General features: G+C 31.2%; 1 protein-coding gene across 7 annotated transcripts in view; it reads right to left on the bottom strand.

The window, feature by feature from the left end:
* Window positions 1-20,558, bottom strand: part of LOC138940761 (2-oxoadipate dehydrogenase complex component E1) — a 216,627-nt gene that overhangs the window by 193,402 nt on the left and 2,667 nt on the right. For all 7 annotated transcript variants that reach the window (XR_011448047.1, XM_070309952.1, XM_070309951.1 and 4 more), the window contains exon 3: window positions 1,838-2,057. Coding sequence is in view for 6 of the 7 variants with exons in the window: in XM_070309952.1 (XP_070166053.1) it covers window positions 1,838-2,057 (220 nt within the window). In the remaining variant the exon portion in view is untranslated. The remainder of the gene's footprint in view (window positions 1-1,837; window positions 2,058-20,558) is intronic.

The raw sequence follows: 20,558 nt of genomic DNA, 5'->3' as shown, positions 1-20,558 counted from the left end.
AGACTTCGGAAGTCTTTCATGTTAGCTATCTCGCTTGCTTCTCATTCGTTCTCTCTCTCTCTCTCTCTCCCTCACTTTCTCTGCTTGTTCTTTATTGTATTCTTTCATTCCCATTATTATAATCTTTTATTTGTTCGACTTTTATTCTTTGTTCTTGTTTTCCTACATGATAATTTTATAAAGCATAAATAAGATATTGTTTATTTTATAAATAAAAAAAGTATTATATGTATGTGTGCGTGTGCGTATGTATTTTTGTATGTGCATGTGTTGTATTTAACTATAGTGAAACGTAATTATGTATTGTATTAACTATATATAGTGAAATAAAAAAAAGAAAATAACTTGTATTGTATATCTCATTTATGCTATATAAAATAAAAATAAATAAATTTATTTATTTACGTGTAGAGAGATAAGAATAAAATAGAAGAATAAATGTTGAACAAATACAAAAATATAATAATGAGAATGAAAAAATAATGAATGAACAAAAGGGGAGAGAGAGAGAGAGAGAGAGAAGCTCAAGTAAACGCTTAAGCGAATATGCTAGAAGAATAAAGCTAAGCGATATGCAGTACGTAGTAAGCGAGCGATTAGAAAGAGAGATACAGAGAGAAACAGAGTAAGCGTATGATCGAAAGAAAGAAGATATTAGAAATTGCAATAATGTTAGCGCGTACATGTATATTACTCTCTCACGCATGAATTAAAGTTTGGTACTTTATCAATTAATTATTGTATATAAAGAAGTAAAAATATATTGTGATATTGTCTCATTTAAATATATGGAACACAATGCAAAAGATTGCGTTTTCTATTATGCATGTTTGAAATAATTATATTGGTAATGGTGGAACTAAAAATGTCGGTATTATCGATCCTTTTAGTTACGTTTAAATGAGGGCACTAACCCGTCGGAGTTCGCTTGTCGGTTTTGGATCTCCTTAAGATATAAGCGAATTGACCAATCACGTCGAATAGTAAGGCAGTCATAATGAATAAGCAACACTAAAAATTGTCAAATTTAAAATGATGGACTCAAATGTTTAGATTGCAATCCATAAACATAGTATATCTAGACCAAGCGTTTGCCTTTATTTAAGGAGTGAGGGTAAAGATGCATGTAGAAAAGGACATATTCTGTTTCGTGCCCCTTGCGTTCTCTCTCGCTCGCATAGAGCATAGCGCTCTCTTTCGTCATGCTACGAGCGAGAGAGAACACAAGGAGCACGAAACAGAGTATGTCCTTTTTTACATGCATCTCGGCTCCCACTCCTCAACACTCGGTCTAGATATACTATATTTATGTTGCAATCTAAACATTTTTTAAGTTTTGACATCCACCATATTAAGTTCACCAAATTTTGAATTTTACAATTTTTACATTCGTATTCAGCGATCTAAAAAACTCTTAAGTTTAAATAAATATAATTGAAAGCTATTTGATTAATCGTCAATGACCTAAGTCACAGCTAATTCTCTTCTGCAATAACCCCACATTTAACCATGGATATCTTATTAACCATAATCGACACCAAAAATTTAGAGTTGAAAGTCCTAACAACATACTTTATGTTGATTGCAATAAAACTTCTCCAGCACGAATTGTAGCTATAATGTAACAAAGTTCATGAAAATAGTCCTTTCTTGCAACTTTAATTGAAATTTCTCAAAATTCTGACATGATGGAGCAATTTCGAAATCGGATTTGTGTTTAGCGTCCAGAAACTTATAAGAAACGACTAGTCCCGTTCCGGTGTTTTTTTTTTTTTTAACTGTATTATTGAATGCGATTATATTTGATTTATCTAAATATTCTTTCGTTTTTAATTACCATAAGCACATAATTTGAACAATTCATGAAAGAAGGCCATCATACTTTCGGCTCCTTCTCCTCCATATCTCTTTAGACTAACAAACTTTTTGGCCAAAAAGTTATCAAATGCTTGACTTTTAAGCATTTCTATGGCTATTGTTTTACATGTTTCATCATCTAATGGCTCGTTCAAAGTTGTTTCCACAGTTTCAGCAAACCATTCTCTTTCTTCTTCCGTCTACTCAATCAAGACAAGATTTTATTATTAATTCTCCGGGAAAAAGTCCATATATAATTAAATATAAATAATTATATATAAAATATATATACATATATATATATTTCTTTTTCTTTCTTTTGTATAATCTCTGTCTGTACGTACAGGAAAAATAATAAGAAGAATAATTGTGAAAAATAATTGTATTATTTTTTGTTAGAAAAACTAAAATTTGAAGAAATGAGAAAAATTATCTATACATAATCATATTATTAAATTTATATATTTATGTACGGGCAAATATTTTTTTCTTCTTCAAATTTCACTTTTTCTAAAAAAAAAGATATAAATATTATTCTTTCAATTATTTTTTCTGTACATAGGACAAACAAGGTACAGACAAGAATTTTACAAGAGAAAAAAAACTTGTACATATATATATTAGAGATACAACAAATAGTATATTCGATCGAATACCGAATACCGAATATTGGGTCATGTGCCGAATAACCGAATATTTGACGAATATTAGGCACGGTTTTAGCGCCTAATGGCTCAACAATTCTGACACTCATTCAAGTTTCTGGGAATGTTACACAGACTTCTATATATAAATAGATTACTAACATCCTAAATTTCGCTAAAAAAAGTATGTATTAAGGTATCTCATTTTGCACACGCGCAGAAACAATTTGATAGATATAGGCTGCGATCGAGAAGACGCTAGAGATGCTTCGAAGCATTGCATTAACCAATCAGAATAAAGAAATCTTCACTCTTTTTGTCCTGATTGGTCAATCAAACGCTTCGAAGCATTTCTAGCGTTTTCCCGACCGCAGCCATAGTCTCTGTAATCATAATACAGTTAACAATTATTTTAACCTGAATTGGATAGAAAAATTATCAAATAATAATAATAGAAGAAATATAAAAATCCCTTTTAAATATGCTGTTGTAAAGTGCAAAAGCGCCGCAGCATATAACTAACGAAATAAAATAATAATAATGAAATCTCTTTAAGTAAATATTATAAAGTAAAAATATAAAATTATATATATTGTGAGGCTGTCATGTATCTTCTGATCATTTAAAAAGTTTTATAATCAAGCGGTATATATTTAGTTTTTGATAATCTTACCGTAATACTTCTATGTACAGAATAATGAGACAAATCAATTAGTATTAAAAAAAAAAATTGTTTTTAAGAAAATTATTTACAAGGTATTTTTTTAAACAATTATTTGTTTTTTTTAGCACTAATTAATTTGTCTTATTATTCTGTACATAGAAGTATTACGGTAAAATTACCGAAAACTGAATATTTTACGAAATATTTTATTTTTTATATCAAAATATGTCAGATTAAAATATAAAATAATTCAAAAAGTACTTAATGAAAAAATACTTTATTATAGTGTTTTGAAAAGCTCTCGATGTCAGCTACAAGAATACTAAATAAAAATGGGGGTTTCCATATAAGATTTTAAAGTTGACCTTCACATGATCTTCAAATGATTTTCCAAGGTCAAATCATTGTCACCATCTTATGGCCCCCTTGAAGCCACACAACTTTTGTTTGAAATACTTTTCGATTTAACGCAGTGTTTTTGAGATATTTGAATGGGTCCTTTAAAATGGGACATCCTGTATATATATACATATTTGAATTTTCTATATGTAAAATATAAATCAAGAATTTATCAAACTTATTTTAAAAAAGATTAAATATTGTGAATAAAAATATTAGAATTTTTGCAATATTTTTCCTAGTACTAAGTAGTGTTTTAACATCTTGTTATTGACACCTCGAAACATGTATCAAATTTTCTAAAGCTGCATCATAGGCTTTTAACTAACGCAGCCAAATTATTATAAACTTTTATACGATCCTCTAATAAAATTTGCAATTTAGTGTCATTAATCAATTCTTCCTCCTCATTTTGATTCAGATTTGAACTACTTTGTTGATGACAGATATTCTAATGCTCTCCGATAACATCATATTGCAAAAGGCAGCTCTATCCAAATAAATCATCAATTTCCATGTTTCTTATTGTTTTAAAAAATAAATTCAACCATTATGTTAAAAAAAATTAAATAGATTAACAATAAATCTTGTCCTTAGAGAATTTAGTCTAAGAAAATAATCTTTATTATATAATTCATAAACAAAATTATTACTTTATTTCTTTTCCTTGACTATGCTCAACATTTCTATTTCGGGCTCTAATTCTGACGCTTTCAATTCAACTGTCTATGTAATATTTTTGATAGAATTCCAAGATTTGTTTTTTTATTTAATATAACATGCAACTCATTGCTTAGCTATTTGTAAATGACCTAAAAATATTAATTACGCATTGATTACATTTATATATAAAAAATCTAAATAAAGATTCATACATTTCCAAAACTAAACGTTACGAATAATTCCAGATCCACAAAATGTTTGTAGATTATAGAAGTGCTTCGATATGATTTTATCATTTCATTATTCTTTATGCCAATTAAAAATGTGTATTTAATGCTGTTGTTTTTATGATATTTTTGGTAGAATTCTCACAAGATTTATTTTGCTATTAACATAAACTCGTTGCTTAGCCATATTTACGTTAACTTAAAAATATTAATTATGCATTAATTACATTTATGTAAAATTAAATAAACATTATATACGAATGCGCGTTCGCAAGTATAATTGTTAACTTATCGTTTTTGAAAACATGGTCAGCGAAAATCTTCCATAATCATTTTTCAACAATGTATTTATGACAAATATGTTAATTGACAATGCACAGATTTACTCAAATGTAAACATTCGTTCAGTTTTGCTAATATAATCAACTTTGCTTAATATGACATTGATTAGAAGAAATCACTTCCCTTCCTTGCACTATTCCGCGATTTTCTTAATGACTTTATTAACCACTTTATTACTTTTCTTCTTGTGTTGCACTATTCCGCGATATATAAATATATAAACATATTTAATAAACAATAAATGCAAAAAATATTTGATCTTTTTTGGTTATATCATTTATTAAAATACATTTTAGGAGGAATTATATATTGTTAAAATGTATGCGTTTATTCAATAGAATGGACTTTTGTCATATTCATATTAAATGTATGAATAAGAACCAAGTCCATCTTCGTAATAAAAACAATTTCCTTCTTATTGCTTTCTATATTTTGATATTTATTTAATCATATTATTATTATGGATTATACGGTCTGTATACAGTTTAATTTCTGTATTAAAATTATCTATAAAAATAAGATAGATAAGTGCTTGATACTTAAGATTATAAATAATCTTGTATTCAATACTTACCAATTCAATATGGTACAAGCTTTATAAATATATACTGTTTATATAATTCCTTTTAAAAAAATTTTCTTTCTATTAAATAAAGTAAAAAAAATCGCATCCATATAAATACTGCACAATGTAGTATTTTATATTTTGCAGAAAAAATGTCAAATTTTAAATGTTTACAAAAAGCAATGAGATCCCACAAAAAACATCACAAAGGTAAAAAAAAATACGCCAAGTATATAAAAAAATCACAAATTGTACGTAAAAGTTTAATATTTACTCTTAAAAAATAACTTTAAAAAAAATTCTTCTTTGAAAAATAATTTTTATAAAATATAAAAAACTAAAAAATGATTTTTCTCTAAAAAATAACTTTAAAAGATAAAAACCTTTAAAAAATCAAAAATCAAAACTAAATATGAAATCAAGTTAACTAGCCAAGTACATAGAAGTAGTTCAGTTTGTAATTTAAAATAATATTTATTTGATAAAATCAGTCTTGCATTTATAGAAATATTATAGATTTTCTCGAGAAAATTAAAATGGACTTTATTTTTATAGAATTACGTTGTTATGTCTCTCCCCCCCTTTCCCAAATAAATATTATATATAATATATAAAATAGCACAATTATATTGCGGATTTTATTACAAATGCTATATCATAAAACTACTTAACTCTTAATGCAATAACGTCGATCACATCGAACACCAGTTTCGAGTTTAAAAGTGCCCCGTGCCAAACTGATCGAGTTATTTTGAAATTAATCATAAGCTTTTCCAGGCCTGTAACGAAAAAGTTTAAAATTAAAGTGACAAAAAAACTTGGCGTGCCCGAGTCGCATTATAAGTCATTTATTTTTATTAATATATTGATAACGATTTCTGATAATTAACATATTGATAATGATTTCTGATAATCTTTAGGAAATTTTTATTTCAGATCGGGCATGCCAAGTATGTCACTTTAATTTTAAACTTTTTTGTTACAGGCCTATTTGGTAAAGCTTATGATTAATTGCAAAACAACTCGATCAGTTTGGCACGGGACACTTTTAAACTCGAAATTGGTGATCGATGTGATCGACGTTATTGCATTAAGAGTTAAGTAGTTTTATGATGTACCATTTCTAATAAAATCCGCAATATAATTGTGCTATTTTATATAGAATTTAGAATATCTTTATTGTTCTCCAAAGGGGTTACAAATATTTACATCCCTTAGCGTATCACATACATTTCCTTAATCTAACTTATACTACTTAAACTACTTAAACTAACTTATGCTATCCTTATTCTATCTTTCCTTCCTGCCTATACACACACACACGCTAAATTTCTAACCCTTCTTAATCTATTTTGGACCTCCGCTTCCGGTTTTTAGTCCTTTACTTCACCTTCTCTCCTCTTTCCTTCCTTTCTCAATCACTCTCTCATTCTTTCACTCCCTCTCTTCCTCCCCTTCCCTCCCCTCTGCCTTATCCTCCCTTCTCCTCAATACTTCATCCATTCTTCCCCCTCCCCTTCCTCTCCTAATATTCTTTCCACCGCCTCTTGCCAGCTTTCCTCCCGCTCTCCTTCTCCTCTCCCGCATCCCTCCCATACATGTTCCCATGTCTCTCTCTCTCTATTACACACCCTACATACTTTTTTCTCTTCACTTTCCCAATACCTACTTTCCCTCATTTCATTACCTAGCCTAAATCTTGTCACCCTTCCCTACCTCCTCTCCGACCAACCCTTTTTCAAATACATTGGTATTCCCTCACTCTTTATTCTCTTGTACCATCTATTAAACCTCGACTCCTCTATTCTTTCTTTTCTCTCCTCCCTCTGTAACTCCTTGTCTTTTCTTTCCACTTCCTCATACTCTATCATCCCTCCCTCTCCCTCTCTATTCCATGCCAATTCCTCTAGCCCTTTTTCACTGAAATATCTCTTTCTTTCCTTCTCCCATTCCGACACTCCTCTCTCCTTTTCTGATTTTTTCTTGATTTCTTCCAAACACTCCTTCGCTAAACCCCCTCCTTTCTCTTCTTCTAGTCTTTTTTCGAAATTCCATGCTCTTCTTGCCGCCCTACTTCTAAGTTTATCTCTTTTTAATTCCTCCCTTACCATGTATCCTGGTGTTCTCCTGTCTACTCCTAGTAACCACTTTAAGAATCTTTCTTCTACCTTCTCTACTCTATCCCTCTCCTTCCAGCCCCATATCTCCGCTCCATAACTTAACACCGTCCAAACTAATACATCAAAAAGTCAGATCCTCTTCCCTATATCTTTTCCAAATTTTCTCTTTCCTATACTCCATACTTGCCCCATAATTCCCACCGCCTTCCTTACCCTGTCTTTTACATGCCCTTCCTGTCTACCATTTGCCTGAAACACGTATCCTAAATACTTTATTTCTTTAACCTCCTCTATCTTCTTCCCTTTCCACATCCACTTTACTCTTTTTCTCCTACCCCCTCCCTTTCTAAATACCATGACCTTTGTTTTCGATACGTTCACCTCCAGTCTCTTATTGTCCATATATCTTTCCGTCCTTGCTAACATTGCCCTCATCTCATCTTCCTCTTCCGCTAACAGCACTATATCGTCTGCATATGCCATGGAGAATATCTTCCCCTCTCCCAACTTAACTCCACCCCAAATTCCCCTGGCAATTTCCTCCTCCATATCTGCTATTACTATGTTAAATAACATCGGACTTAATGGGCAACCCTGTCTCACTCCTCTACCCATCCAGAATTCTTCACTTATTTCCTCTCCTATCCTCACTCTACTCTTTGTCTCCCCTATCACCTCTTCTATCCTTTCTATCAGTCCCTCTCTAACCCCTCTTTCCCTTAAGGCTCTTACCAGCACTCCCCTGTCTACTGAGTCAAAAGCCGCTTTCAAGTCTATAAACACACTTATTAATTTCTTTTTCTCCCTACTAATCTGTCTTTGCGCCAGATAATTCAATACATATATATTGTCCATCACCCCTCTTCCCTTTCTAAATCCTGTCTGATTCTCTGGTATTATACCTTTCTCTTCTACTTCCTCTCTTAACCTTTCTGCCAGGATCGATGTGTATATTTTATACAGCGTTGACATAAGCGTCACTCCTCTATAATCCGTGACTTTATCTCCTTCTCCTTTTTTCATAATCGGTGCTATTATCCCTTCCTTCCATCCCTCTGGCCATCCCTCTCCTCTCCATACCTTGTTACACGTTTCCCATACCCATTTTCTTATATCTTCTCCCCCGTATCTCCATACTTCATTTGGTATATTATCCAACCCCATAGCTTTGTTTAACCTTAAATTACTCATAATCTTATTTATTTCTTCCCACTCTATTTCCCTTTCCATCTCTCTTCTATTCCTTCCCCCTCTTCCTCTCCGAACTCTTTCTTCTACTCCTCCTAATAACCCCATAAAATACTCCTTCCATTCCTTCATCTGTATCCCTTCCTCTATTCCTTTCTTTTTCCTCCTCTCCCTATTAACTATCTCCCATACTTTACTTTCCGTTCTCGCCTCTCCTGCTTCCCTTATTAATCTTTCTCCCTCCTCTTTCTTTTTCCTTTCACACATCTCCTTGTATTCTCTCTTTTCCTCTCTTTTCTTCTCCTCTCCTCCATTTCCTCAACTTCAGCCTTACTTCCTTCTTTTTCTCTATACACTCCTTATCCCACCACCCCCCCTTTCTTTTCTCTTCCTTTCCTTCCCCCTTCTCGCTCTCTTCCAAGGCCTTCTTTATCCTTTCATTCATTTTCTCTATCTCCTCTTCCGTCCCTCCTGCTTCCCCTCCTATATTTATTTCCAGGGTTGGGAAAGTTACTTTATAAAAGTAACTCGTTACCGTTACCGTTATTTTTTCTAAAAAGTAACTCGTTACCATTACTCGTTACTAATTTTAAAAAGTAACTCGTTACCGTTACAGTTACTAAAAAGTAACGAGTCGTTACAATTTCCGTTACTTTTTTACAATACAAACTAATAAATTATTTTGCATAAGAAAAACTTTTAAAAAATTGTAAGCAAGATTTCATTCAAGGTTTATTACAAAATAAATGATTAAATTTTATCGAAATTCTTTATTAATTTTTAATAAAATTTGTTGCTCCATAGTATCATCATTTAAATGCCCTCTTTGTGGTGTTAATACAGAGCCACTGATGCTAAACATTCTTTCTACAGATGCACTGCTTGGTAGAGCTGTATTATATTTAATAAAAAGTTTTTTAAGTTTTGGATAGTCGTTTAACATTTCTATATTACAATTATTTGATTTTAAAAACCGTTGCAATTCTTCTTGTTCAGATTCATTTTGCACCGTTTTTTGCTCAAAAATGAAAAAATTATCGTGATTTTCATCAGATTTTCCAGCTTTTGAAGAATTTTCAGTTGATCGGATTCCCAATAAATCCTCCAAGTACTTTTCAGCACGTTTTCTTTTTTCTCCGGTTAACCAGTTTAACTTAAATTTTGGATGTAAACATGCTGCTATTATTAATTCTTTTGTTTCAAATATTGTAAGAAATTTAAAATCAAATATAGTAAATTAAGCGACATTGTTTGTTTTATTGAAATTAATACTTTTGAATCAATAGTTTAAAATAAAATAATATTTTTCAATTAAATCCTTATTTAAAATTAAATAACATATGTATTAATCAAATTAATAAGTTACCTTTTATTTAAACCTTGATGAATAGCTTCAACTAATGAATAGCAATCTATAAGGTCAGATTTATTGAGATTTTCTAATTTTCGTTGCAAGGTACTTAGAACTGGTAGTAAATGAGAGCTCTGCTTTTCCGAAAAGATAAAGCTCTCATTGGATATCGCGCGTCGGGTCATCGCACTGGTCTGCAAGAGCCATAAGTTGATCAATCACATTCAAGCATTTTTACAACATAATAAAAATGCTAATTGGTCGATTTGCTTACGGCTTTACGGTTAAGATAAAAATTTTATCACGCACAATAGCAAGAATAATATCTTAAATAAATCAAAAAATTTGAAAAAAGTAACGATAAAAGTAAATTCGTTACTCGTTACCGAAAAATGTAACGAAGTTACTTTTTCCGTTACAAATAAAATTTGTAACGCCATTACCGTTACAGTTACCGAAAAAAAGTAATTGTAACGGTAACGGCGTTACAAGTAACGCGTTACTTCCCAACCCTGTTTATTTCTCCTATTTCCATCCTAAATTTCTCTCTCCCCTCCTCATTCCAAACCCATCTCCTGCCTTTCTGTCTCCCTTTCCTTTTCTTCTTCCAACTGTCTTCCCCTTTTATCCAGCGAATCACCGGGTGATGATCCGAGTCTATGTCCTCTCCTATCTCTAATCTTTCTATTTTTTCCCATATCCCTTCATTTCCTAATACATAATCTATTACCGTGTTTCCCCTCCCCCCGGTATACGTGTATTCTCCTTTTTCATCTCCTTTTATATTCCCATTTATTATACTCCATCCAGTTTCCTCTAGCACCTCTACCAATCTCCTCCCTTCCCTATTACTCTTCTTATCTTTGGAGTTCCTATTCTTTCCAATTTCCTCCTCCTCCCCCAAATTTATCCTTCCTCCCATTTCTCCAGTTCTGGCATTAAAGTCACCTCTTATTATTATTCTCCTTCCTTCCTCCTCTCTCTCTTCCATCCACTTCTTTAAACCCTCTATCTTCCTCTCTAAGTCCTCGTTCACATATACTCCCACTATTCTCCACTCCTCCCCTCCTCTTTTCAATGTCCCCGTCATCATCCCTTCCTCCGTCATTTCAATTTCTCCTATCTCCATTTCCCTTTTCCTTCTTATCGCCATTATCATTCCTCCCATTGCTCTTCCTTTTTTATTCTTTCTACTCGCGTATTGTACCCCCATTTAAAACCCTTCTGTAACTTGTTTTTTACTCCCCTCCATCCTTTCTCGTCCACCCATGTCTCCATGAGTACTATGACATCCCACTCCAATCCTATCCCAAAAACCCCTATCTTTGTTTTTTAAATCTGCTACATTCCAGAAAGCCATCTTCCATATCTCTTCCTCCTTACCGCCCCCCCCCCACGTCTCTCTGTTCCCCCTCTCCTCTCCTTCCCCCCTTGTGCTATTTTATATATTATATATAATATTTATTTGGGTGGGAGGGGGAGGGAGACATAACAACATAATTCTATAAAAATAAAGTATATTTTAATTTTCTTGAGAAAATCTATAATACTTCTATAAATGCAAAACTGATTTTATCAAACAAATATTATTTTAAATTACCAACTGAACTACTTCTATGTACTTGGCTAGTTAACTTGATTTCATATTTAGTTTTGATTTTTGATTTTTTTAAAGGTTTTTATCTTTTAGAATTATTTTTTAGAGGAAAATCATTTTTTATTTTTTTATTTTTTATGAAAATTATTTTTCAAGGAAAAATTTTTTTTAAAGTTATTTTTTAAGGGTAAATATTAAACTTTTTTTACGTACAAGTTGAGATTTTTTTATATACTTGGCGTATTTTTTTTATTATTACATGTTAACGATAATAGACTCGCTGCGGAACGATACCAGGGTCACGTAGATATGTCATCCATGTTTTAAATATCAGATATTTGAATATCATTATCATTATCATTAACATGTAGTAATTAGTTTCTGATTAACTTAACAATTGCGTTTTTTCCCAATGATACATGGTTTCCATTGCGCTAAGTCTGCTTAATTGCGAACAATATGATATAGGTTAGATCTTGGTTTTTTCTTAAATATTATACTGATGAAGATCCAAAAAAGGGTCGAAACATTTGTAAATCGATTAGTGTTTTATTGTAATAAATCACAAATATTGTACGCGCACTATCTCCCGCGCTCACTCTTAATTGCCAGTCGCCATATTATTATTTATTTTGTCTAAAATATTAAGGTAACATTGTTGCAAAATAAATAATTTTATGAGATATTTCATAGTTTATGTACAATTATGTCGAAGTAAAATAATAAAATAAAGTATAAAATATCTCGTAAACTATTAAATTTTTGGTCATCATATCTCTATAACTTTTTATGCAGAATATTGCAAGGAAACTAATTTATATAATAAAATTGGGGTGTTTCCATTAAAAAAAATAAGATTGAAATCTCCGAAGCGCCTCCACCCAAGGTCAAACTAATGGCATCATCTTATGACCCTCTTAGAACTGAACAACTTTTGTCTGAAACATTTCTTTCTACCTTGCTTTATTTTTTACATATTTAGGTGTCTCATATGAATGCCCCATCCTGTATATGTATTACACATGTTACATATCATTAATTTCTTCTTAATTAATGTATGTATTTTGTTTCAGAGATGGCTTCTATGTATTGATATACAGGGTGTCCTAGATCACCCGTACACCCCTTTTCTTTCAAAAACTAAGCATTTTAGAGAAAAACATTTTGAACAAAAATTGTATGGTTTTGAGGGAAACATAAGATGGTGTTATTGGTTTGACCTTGGATGGCATCGTTAAGGTTAAGTCAAGGACACCTTTAATTTCTTAAATGGAACCCCCTATTGTTCTTATAGCTTACCTCGAGAGCTTTCCAAAACACTATAATAAAGTATTTTTTTCATAAAGTACTTTTTGAGTTATTTTATATTTTAATCTGACATATTTTGATGTAAAAAATAAAATATTTCGTAAAATATTCAGTTTTCGATAATCTTACCGTAATACTTTTATGTACAGAATAACGAGACAAACCAATTAATATAAAAAAAAATTGTTTTTGAGAAAATTATTTACAATGTATTTTTTTAAATAATTATTTGTTTTTTTTGGCACTAATTGATTTGTCTCATTATTCTGTACATAAAAGTATTACGGTAAGATTATTGAAAACTGAATATTTTACGAAATATTTTATTTTTTATATCAAAATATGCCAGAATAAAATATAAAATAACTCAAAAAGTACTTAATCAAAAAATACTTTATTATAATGTTTTGGAAAGCTTTTGAGATAAGCTACAAGAATATGTAATGAAAAACAAGGAGTTCCATTTAAGAAATTAAAGGTGTCCTTGACTTGACCTTAACGATGCCATTCAAGGTCAAACCAATGATACCATCTTATATTCCCCTCAAAACCATACAATATTTGTTCAAAATATTGATATATATATTGATGTATATACTGATACATATAGATTGATATATATATATATATATATATATATATATATATATATATATATATATATATATAATTTGTATATATATATGTTTATATAGCATTTTTTTACTAGTTATATTTAATCCTAATCAAAGTGACATACAAATGCTTGGCGTGCCTGATCTGAAATAAAAATTTCCTAAAGATTATCAGAAATCATTATCAATATGTTAATTATCAGAAATCATTATCAATGTATTAATAAAAATAAATGACTTATAATGCGACTCGGGGACGTCAAGTTTTTTTATGTCCCTTTAATTTTAAACTTTTTCTTTACAGGCCTATTTGGTAAAGCTTATGATTAATTTCAAAACAACTCGATCAGTTTGGCACGGGGCACTTTTAAATTCGAAATTGGTGATTGATGTGATCGATGTTATTGCATTAAGAGTTAAGTAGTTTTATGATGTACCATTTGTAATAAAATCCGCAATATAATTGTGCTATTTTATATATTATATAATATTTATTTGGGAGGGAGGGGGAGGGAGACATAACAACGTCCCAGCAAACAAAATGATGCAAACTTTGCGCAAAGTTTGCAGTAAACTCGAGCATGCCTTTACAGCAGAATTGTAACAAGGTGTGTCCGGAAAAAGCTTAACTTTTGCTGGCAAGACTTGTTGCAATAGTGTGATGCACATTTTACGCAAACAATAGAGCAAACCTTGCCATGCACGGCATGACAGCAAATTTGTGGCAAGAACAGGACAAACCTTGCTATGCACGGGATGACAGCAAATTTGTGGTAAGAACGGGACAAACTTTGCCGTGTACGGCATGATAACATATTTATGGCAAGAATAGAGCAAACCTTGCCGTGCACGGGATGACAGCAAATTTGTGACAAGAATATGGTAAACCTTGCCGTGTACGGCATGATAGCAAATTTGTGATCATTCTCTGTATAGGATGATTCAGAAACTCTGCGACAAACTCTGAGGAACGATAAATCTCGCAGAGAAGAATATTTTTTGTGAAGCAACCCATCATGTTTTCTGATGCGTTGTTTAAGAATATGCGACCGAGCAGACAAGAGTCTTAGGTGGCATTTATTATAATTATGAGATAATGATAATATATGAATAATTGAAAATAAATATATGAATTTTATATATATATATATATATATATATTTATATATATATATTTACATTTTAAGTAAACAATAAACGGATGATTTACACTTTTTTAGACATTTATCTGCCCGATCTAAAAGAGACAATCAGTCCAATATCTTAATTCCCTATGTTTGGGATTGTATCAGTAATTGAATTGATAGAAATAATTATATTTTTAATCTTCTGTCAGTTGCTTTTTGCAAGCTTTATATATTTTTCATGACTAAAAATCAAATACGAGATAGATGCATATAGCGCGTCGCATAACGATGAACAAGCGAACTATCGGCTGAATACTATATTTTTGTAAAGTTTGTAATAAAGTAAAGTTGTAAATTTGCTGTCGTGCCATGCATGGCAAGGCTCTGTTATTTTGCGTGAATTTTGCATCTCGTTGTGCCAGAGTATACTTTGTTCTGTTCTTTTTGTAAATATGTTATCATATTGTGTACAATAAGATAGCAAATCTTTACATCAATTAGTAGCAAATTTTGTTATAAACGCTATAATAGCAAATTTAGGACAAGAATAGTTGCTCTATTCTTGTCCTAAATTTGCTATTATAGCGTGTATAACAAAATTTGCTACTAATTGATGTAATGTTTGTGTTACACCGTGAATAGCATCATACGTGTTCTTCTTTGCGTAAAATTTACGAGCAACCCTTTTTCTATTATTTACAGCATCGTGAGACAAAACATTTTGCCGTCAATTTGCTTCAAACTTTTTGACAAACCAAAACAAGACAAATGTTTGCTAGACAATTGTTGTCAAAATTAAAGCATATCTTGTCGCAAAGCTTTGGCAAAACGTGATTTTAACATTCTTGGCTATCTGGGATAATTCTATAAAAATAAAGTACATTTTAATTTTCTTGAAAAAATCTATAATATTTCTATAAATGCAAGACTGATTTTATCAAACAAATATTATTTTAAATTACAAATTGAACTACTTCTATGTACTTGGCTAGTTAACTTGATTTCATATTTAGTTTTGATTTTTGATTTTTTAAAGGTTTTTATCTTTTAAAGTTATTTTTTAGAGAAAAATCATTTTTTAGTTTTTTATTTTTTATAAAAGAAGAATTTTTTTTAAAGTTATTTTTTAAGAGTAAATATTAAACTTTTACATACAATTTGTGATTTTTTTATATATTGGATGATTGCATAAGTTCGTGCCCGATTTTCATAGATGGCATTAAGTTACTGCATGGCGGAGTTCTATTGTTTTCGTGTGGTAATTGTTGCTTACACCGAATAGATGACGTTGTCTTATGTCAATTTAGCGTCAGATATTGTTCAGATAAGTCCATTTGTGCATAAAAGATATCATTAAAAATGGAGAACGAAAAGGTGCATTTGCGGCATGTAATGCTATATGAATTTCGGAAAGGCGTGAGTGTTGGGATTGCACAAAAAAATATTCAAAGCGTTTATTTGGACCGCGCTCCTGCTCTCCGAACAGTCAAAAAGTGGCAGATTTCGAAATGGTGATTTCAACATGGAGGATCAATCCCGCTCTGGACGGCCTTCTGGCTTTGATGATGACATTGTGCATGCCTTAGTGGAAAGAAACTCAAGGATTACAACTAAGGATATTGCTGAGAGGCTGAACATCGATAATTCAACCGCTTTTCGTCATTTAAAAAAGCTTGGATACATTTCCAAGCTTGATACGTGGGTGCTGCATCTCCTGACTGAAAGGAATAAGCTAAACCGCATGACTGTGGCTCTTTCTCTTCTCGAGCGTAACAAAAAAGAGCCTTTTTTAGATCGAATGGTAACATGCGATGAAAAGTGGATTCTCTACAAAAACGTACAGCGAAAGAGGACATGGAAAACAGCAGCTGAAGGAGCAGAACCCGTAGCAAAGGCTGGCTTGCATCCGATGAAGGTGTTGCTGTGTGTTTGGTAGGATCGCAAGGGAATTATTTACTTTGAGCTGCTCCGACGCGGCGAAACAATTACAGCGGACAAGTACTGTAAGCAACTAACTAGACTCGCTGCAGCTATTCGAGAAAAACGTCCGATTTTGGCCAATCGAAAAGGCGTCAACTTCCACCACGACAATGCTAGGCCACACGTCGCTCAACAGACGCTGCGAAAACTGCAGGAGTTGCAATGGGAAATTCTGCAGCACCCGCCATATTCTCTAGATATTGCGCCTTCAGATTTTTATCTGTTCCGGTCTTTGCAGAATAGTTTAAATGGCAAGAATCTCAATTCCGAGGAAGCTGTCGAAAACCACCTTACAAACTTTTTTCAAGAAAAACCAAGTTCTTTCTTCAAAAATGGGATCGACAAGCTTATAGATCGTTGGAAAATCATTGTAGAAAAGAATGGAGACTATATAATTGATTAATAAAAGTGTTATCTCTAAAATATAATCTATTGAAGTTTATATTTAAATCGGACACGAACTTATGCAATCACCCAATACTTAGCGTATTTTTTTTTATCTTTAAGATTTTTTTGTGGTAAAACATTCTATAATATATTTAGTATTAAATTAATTATTGTTGAATAATTCAGATTTTCTATGAATATATCAAATTTATATTTATTTATTTTTCTTTAATTGATTTTTGTTTTTCGGATGAGATACCAGGATACCGCTTGATCATATATGTATGTATATTAAATGTGTGTATGTGTTGTGTATGTGTGTATGTATGTACGAATATGTGTATATAGCGCATGCATTATCAAAAAGCATGCTCAAAAAGGTTACCTTGTCCTATTTCGTACATAAGAAATGGAGACGCCTTATACATAAGAAGTTAGCAATCTAGTAATATATAGAAGTCTGTGAAGTAATTATTTACATTAATGGACACTTCGCCGATGACCTTGACTTTGACATATGTTGTCAAGGACATGATCCTGAGTAACTTTTTTTTATAACTTAATCGGCGCTCTCTTTTTGAGATATTTAAAATTGAAGTTAGATTCGAAACAAAAATTTGGTTTGTGTTATATAACGTAACTTGAATCAAATTTTAGTTTTATATCAGAAATAGGTTTGGGTTAGGTTACCTCACGATTGTTGTGTGAATGGGACAGTGTATGCGTGAACGCAGTGGGCTTTGCCCCTCCTCCCCTACGGGAGGGCTCCACTTCCGGAAAATATAACCTAACCCAAACCTGTTTCTGGAAATTTGATTTGAGTTATACAACGTCTTGATGCGGATGAATCTCGCTTCTTGCGTGGAAATTACAAACTCATGTAGTAATTACGTTTTATTTCTCAAACTTTATTTGTTAATAACTTTTTAATAAACAATGACCGCCGATTAAGTTATAACGAAAAGTTACTCAGGATTATGTCCTTGACAACATATGTCAAGGTCAAGGTCATCGGCGAGGTGTCCGTTAATGTAAATAATTACCCTGTATTCTTTCATGGTATGAATTAAAAATCGTAATAATGTTGTGAACCAAATTCATCGGCGCTACTAATATAATATTGTCTACATATCTGCGATAAGAAGGGAGTGTTATACCTAGTTTATATAAAGTATAAAGCTTTGTTTTCTATATCTTGAAGTACAATGTCGGCTATAATTGGGGATAACGATGAACCCATGGAGGTACCAAATTTGCCTGTAAATAGTGTCATCAAAAATAAAATAAGTTGATCAGGACAAATCTAATAAGATTTAAAAACGCATGTTTCGGTAAGTTCGTCGATTCTTTAATATAAGACCATCTGTTGTGAATGTCATGGAGTGCCAAATCTATGGGAATATTTGTGAATAATAATATTACGTCCAAGGACAACCGTCAGTACAAACGAATCATTTAATTTTTTATTTGAAATGATAATGGACAGTTGAAAACTGTTTTTTATATGGCTGCGAGCACGTGGTAAGCTGTTAATCAATATGTTATGTAAAAGTTGGCAATTGAATATAACAGACTATTCAGTAAGTGCCGAAACGTCTCGTATTGTTTGTTTTTATTATCATTATTAATAAAAATCATTAATAAATATCATTATTAATAAAAATTATATAATTATACCACGCTCGCTACAGGCCTTTCTTATGTTACTTATTATTGTTATTCAGAACGACTTTTCTTGACTTTTCTCAGAAGCAGGTAATATGTATAAAGAAAAAAGAAATAGGATAGATGTCCCAATTACTGCCAATGTCCTTATAACTGCCGTTTTATATATTTTATTTGATAAAAAATAAATTTATAAACAAACATGTTAAAAAAAAATTGGATTATTAAATGAATACTTTAATTTATATAAAAACAAAAAAATGACACGTATTTGTTTTTACTTAGTATTTAAAAATTAAAATGAAAAACTGAACATTAAGTTTGAGTATCAAAATTACGACTATGTAAATAAAAGGTGATGCAAAAGTCGTACTAAAGAAAGAGCAATAATTTTATTATATAACCTACATTAATTATGTAAAATGAATTATTGAGCTATACAAGAATCATTTAAATGAAATAATGTATGAAATAAGTGATATTTTATGTTAAATTATTATAATTAACACTGACAGCAACAGAGACATATTTTCTGGTTTGTCCGTCGGATTGCCGTCAGTATTTGGGGCAATTAACAATGAGCAACGTCACAAATACGCATAACTAGCATTCATCTACAGACTACTTTAATCTCTTTTCGGGCGCAGCGAGACTGGCAGTAATCTAGTCACAGTCAAACAGACTGGCACTTATCGAATGTCAGTCATATGGACATTTTTTTTAATGACAGTCATAGGGACATCGCAGATTTTTATTGATTTTTATTTATTATTAATTTGAGTATTTATATGTAATGCATAATAATTTTTGTTATAATAAAAAAGATATTAAGTAACATTATGATTCAAAGTGAGGTGTACATTATTGTTATATAATGTATTTATTTAGTATACACTAATAGTTTTAAAATTAAATCATTGTAATTAAAATTAAGGAGCGGCAAATCGTGATGAAAAAAGAAAGTTTTTCTGCATTGGAAGGAAGCAGTCTATTTTTTTTTCTTCATACATATTACCTGCTTTTGAGAAAAATCGTTTTTAATAAACACTGCTCCCGGGGACAGAGAGATAAATCGTAGCAAACTTTGCTAAATAATGAGAAAATATATTTGTATTTGTTGCCTATCATGTGTAGGAATTGTCATAATATACATCCAATTTTCAAATACGCATCGAATTCTGTTGAAATTAAGCTTGTAGTACCAGTATAATCAAAACTTTCTTATTTTGCTGCCACTTCATCATAACATTCTCAGAAACTTAAATAAGTGTTAGGATTGTTGAGTCGTTGGAGTTTAAACCGTGCCTAATATTTGCCGATTATTCAGTTATTTGACACATGACCTTACCTAATATTCGGTATTCGGTATTTGGTCGAATTTACTATTTGTTGCATCTCTAATATACAGGGTGTAACAGAGCGCCCGTTTTTAAGCAGTTTTTTAAAGAAATAACCCATTTTCGTGAAAAATGCTTCATGCAAAAGTTGTAGAGTAGTAAGTGGCGCATTATATAATAATATTAGTATGATCTTGAATAGCACTGTCAAGGTCATAACAATCACTTTAAATTTTTTAAATGGAATCCCCTATTTTTCATTACATATTCTTGTAGCTTATCTCGAGAGCTTTCCAAAACACTATAATAAAGTATTTTTTCTTTAAGTACTTTTTGAGTTATTTTATATTTTAATCTGACATATTTTGATATAAAAAATAAAATATTTCGTAAAATATTCAGTTTTCGATAATCTTACCGTAATACTTTTATGTACAGAATAACGAGACAAACCAATTAGTATAAAAAAAAATTGTTTTTGAGAAAATTATTTACAATGTATTTTTTAAAATAATTATTTGTT

This window comes from Polyergus mexicanus, unplaced genomic scaffold, assembly GCF_030449975.1.
Source record: "Polyergus mexicanus isolate NDT 795.1 unplaced genomic scaffold, iyPolMexi1.0 SCAF_17, whole genome shotgun sequence".
Classification (NCBI taxonomy): domain Eukaryota; kingdom Metazoa; phylum Arthropoda; class Insecta; order Hymenoptera; family Formicidae; genus Polyergus; species Polyergus mexicanus.
Note: the sequence above shows the minus strand (reverse complement) of the source record. Positions and strands in the feature narration are given on the sequence as shown.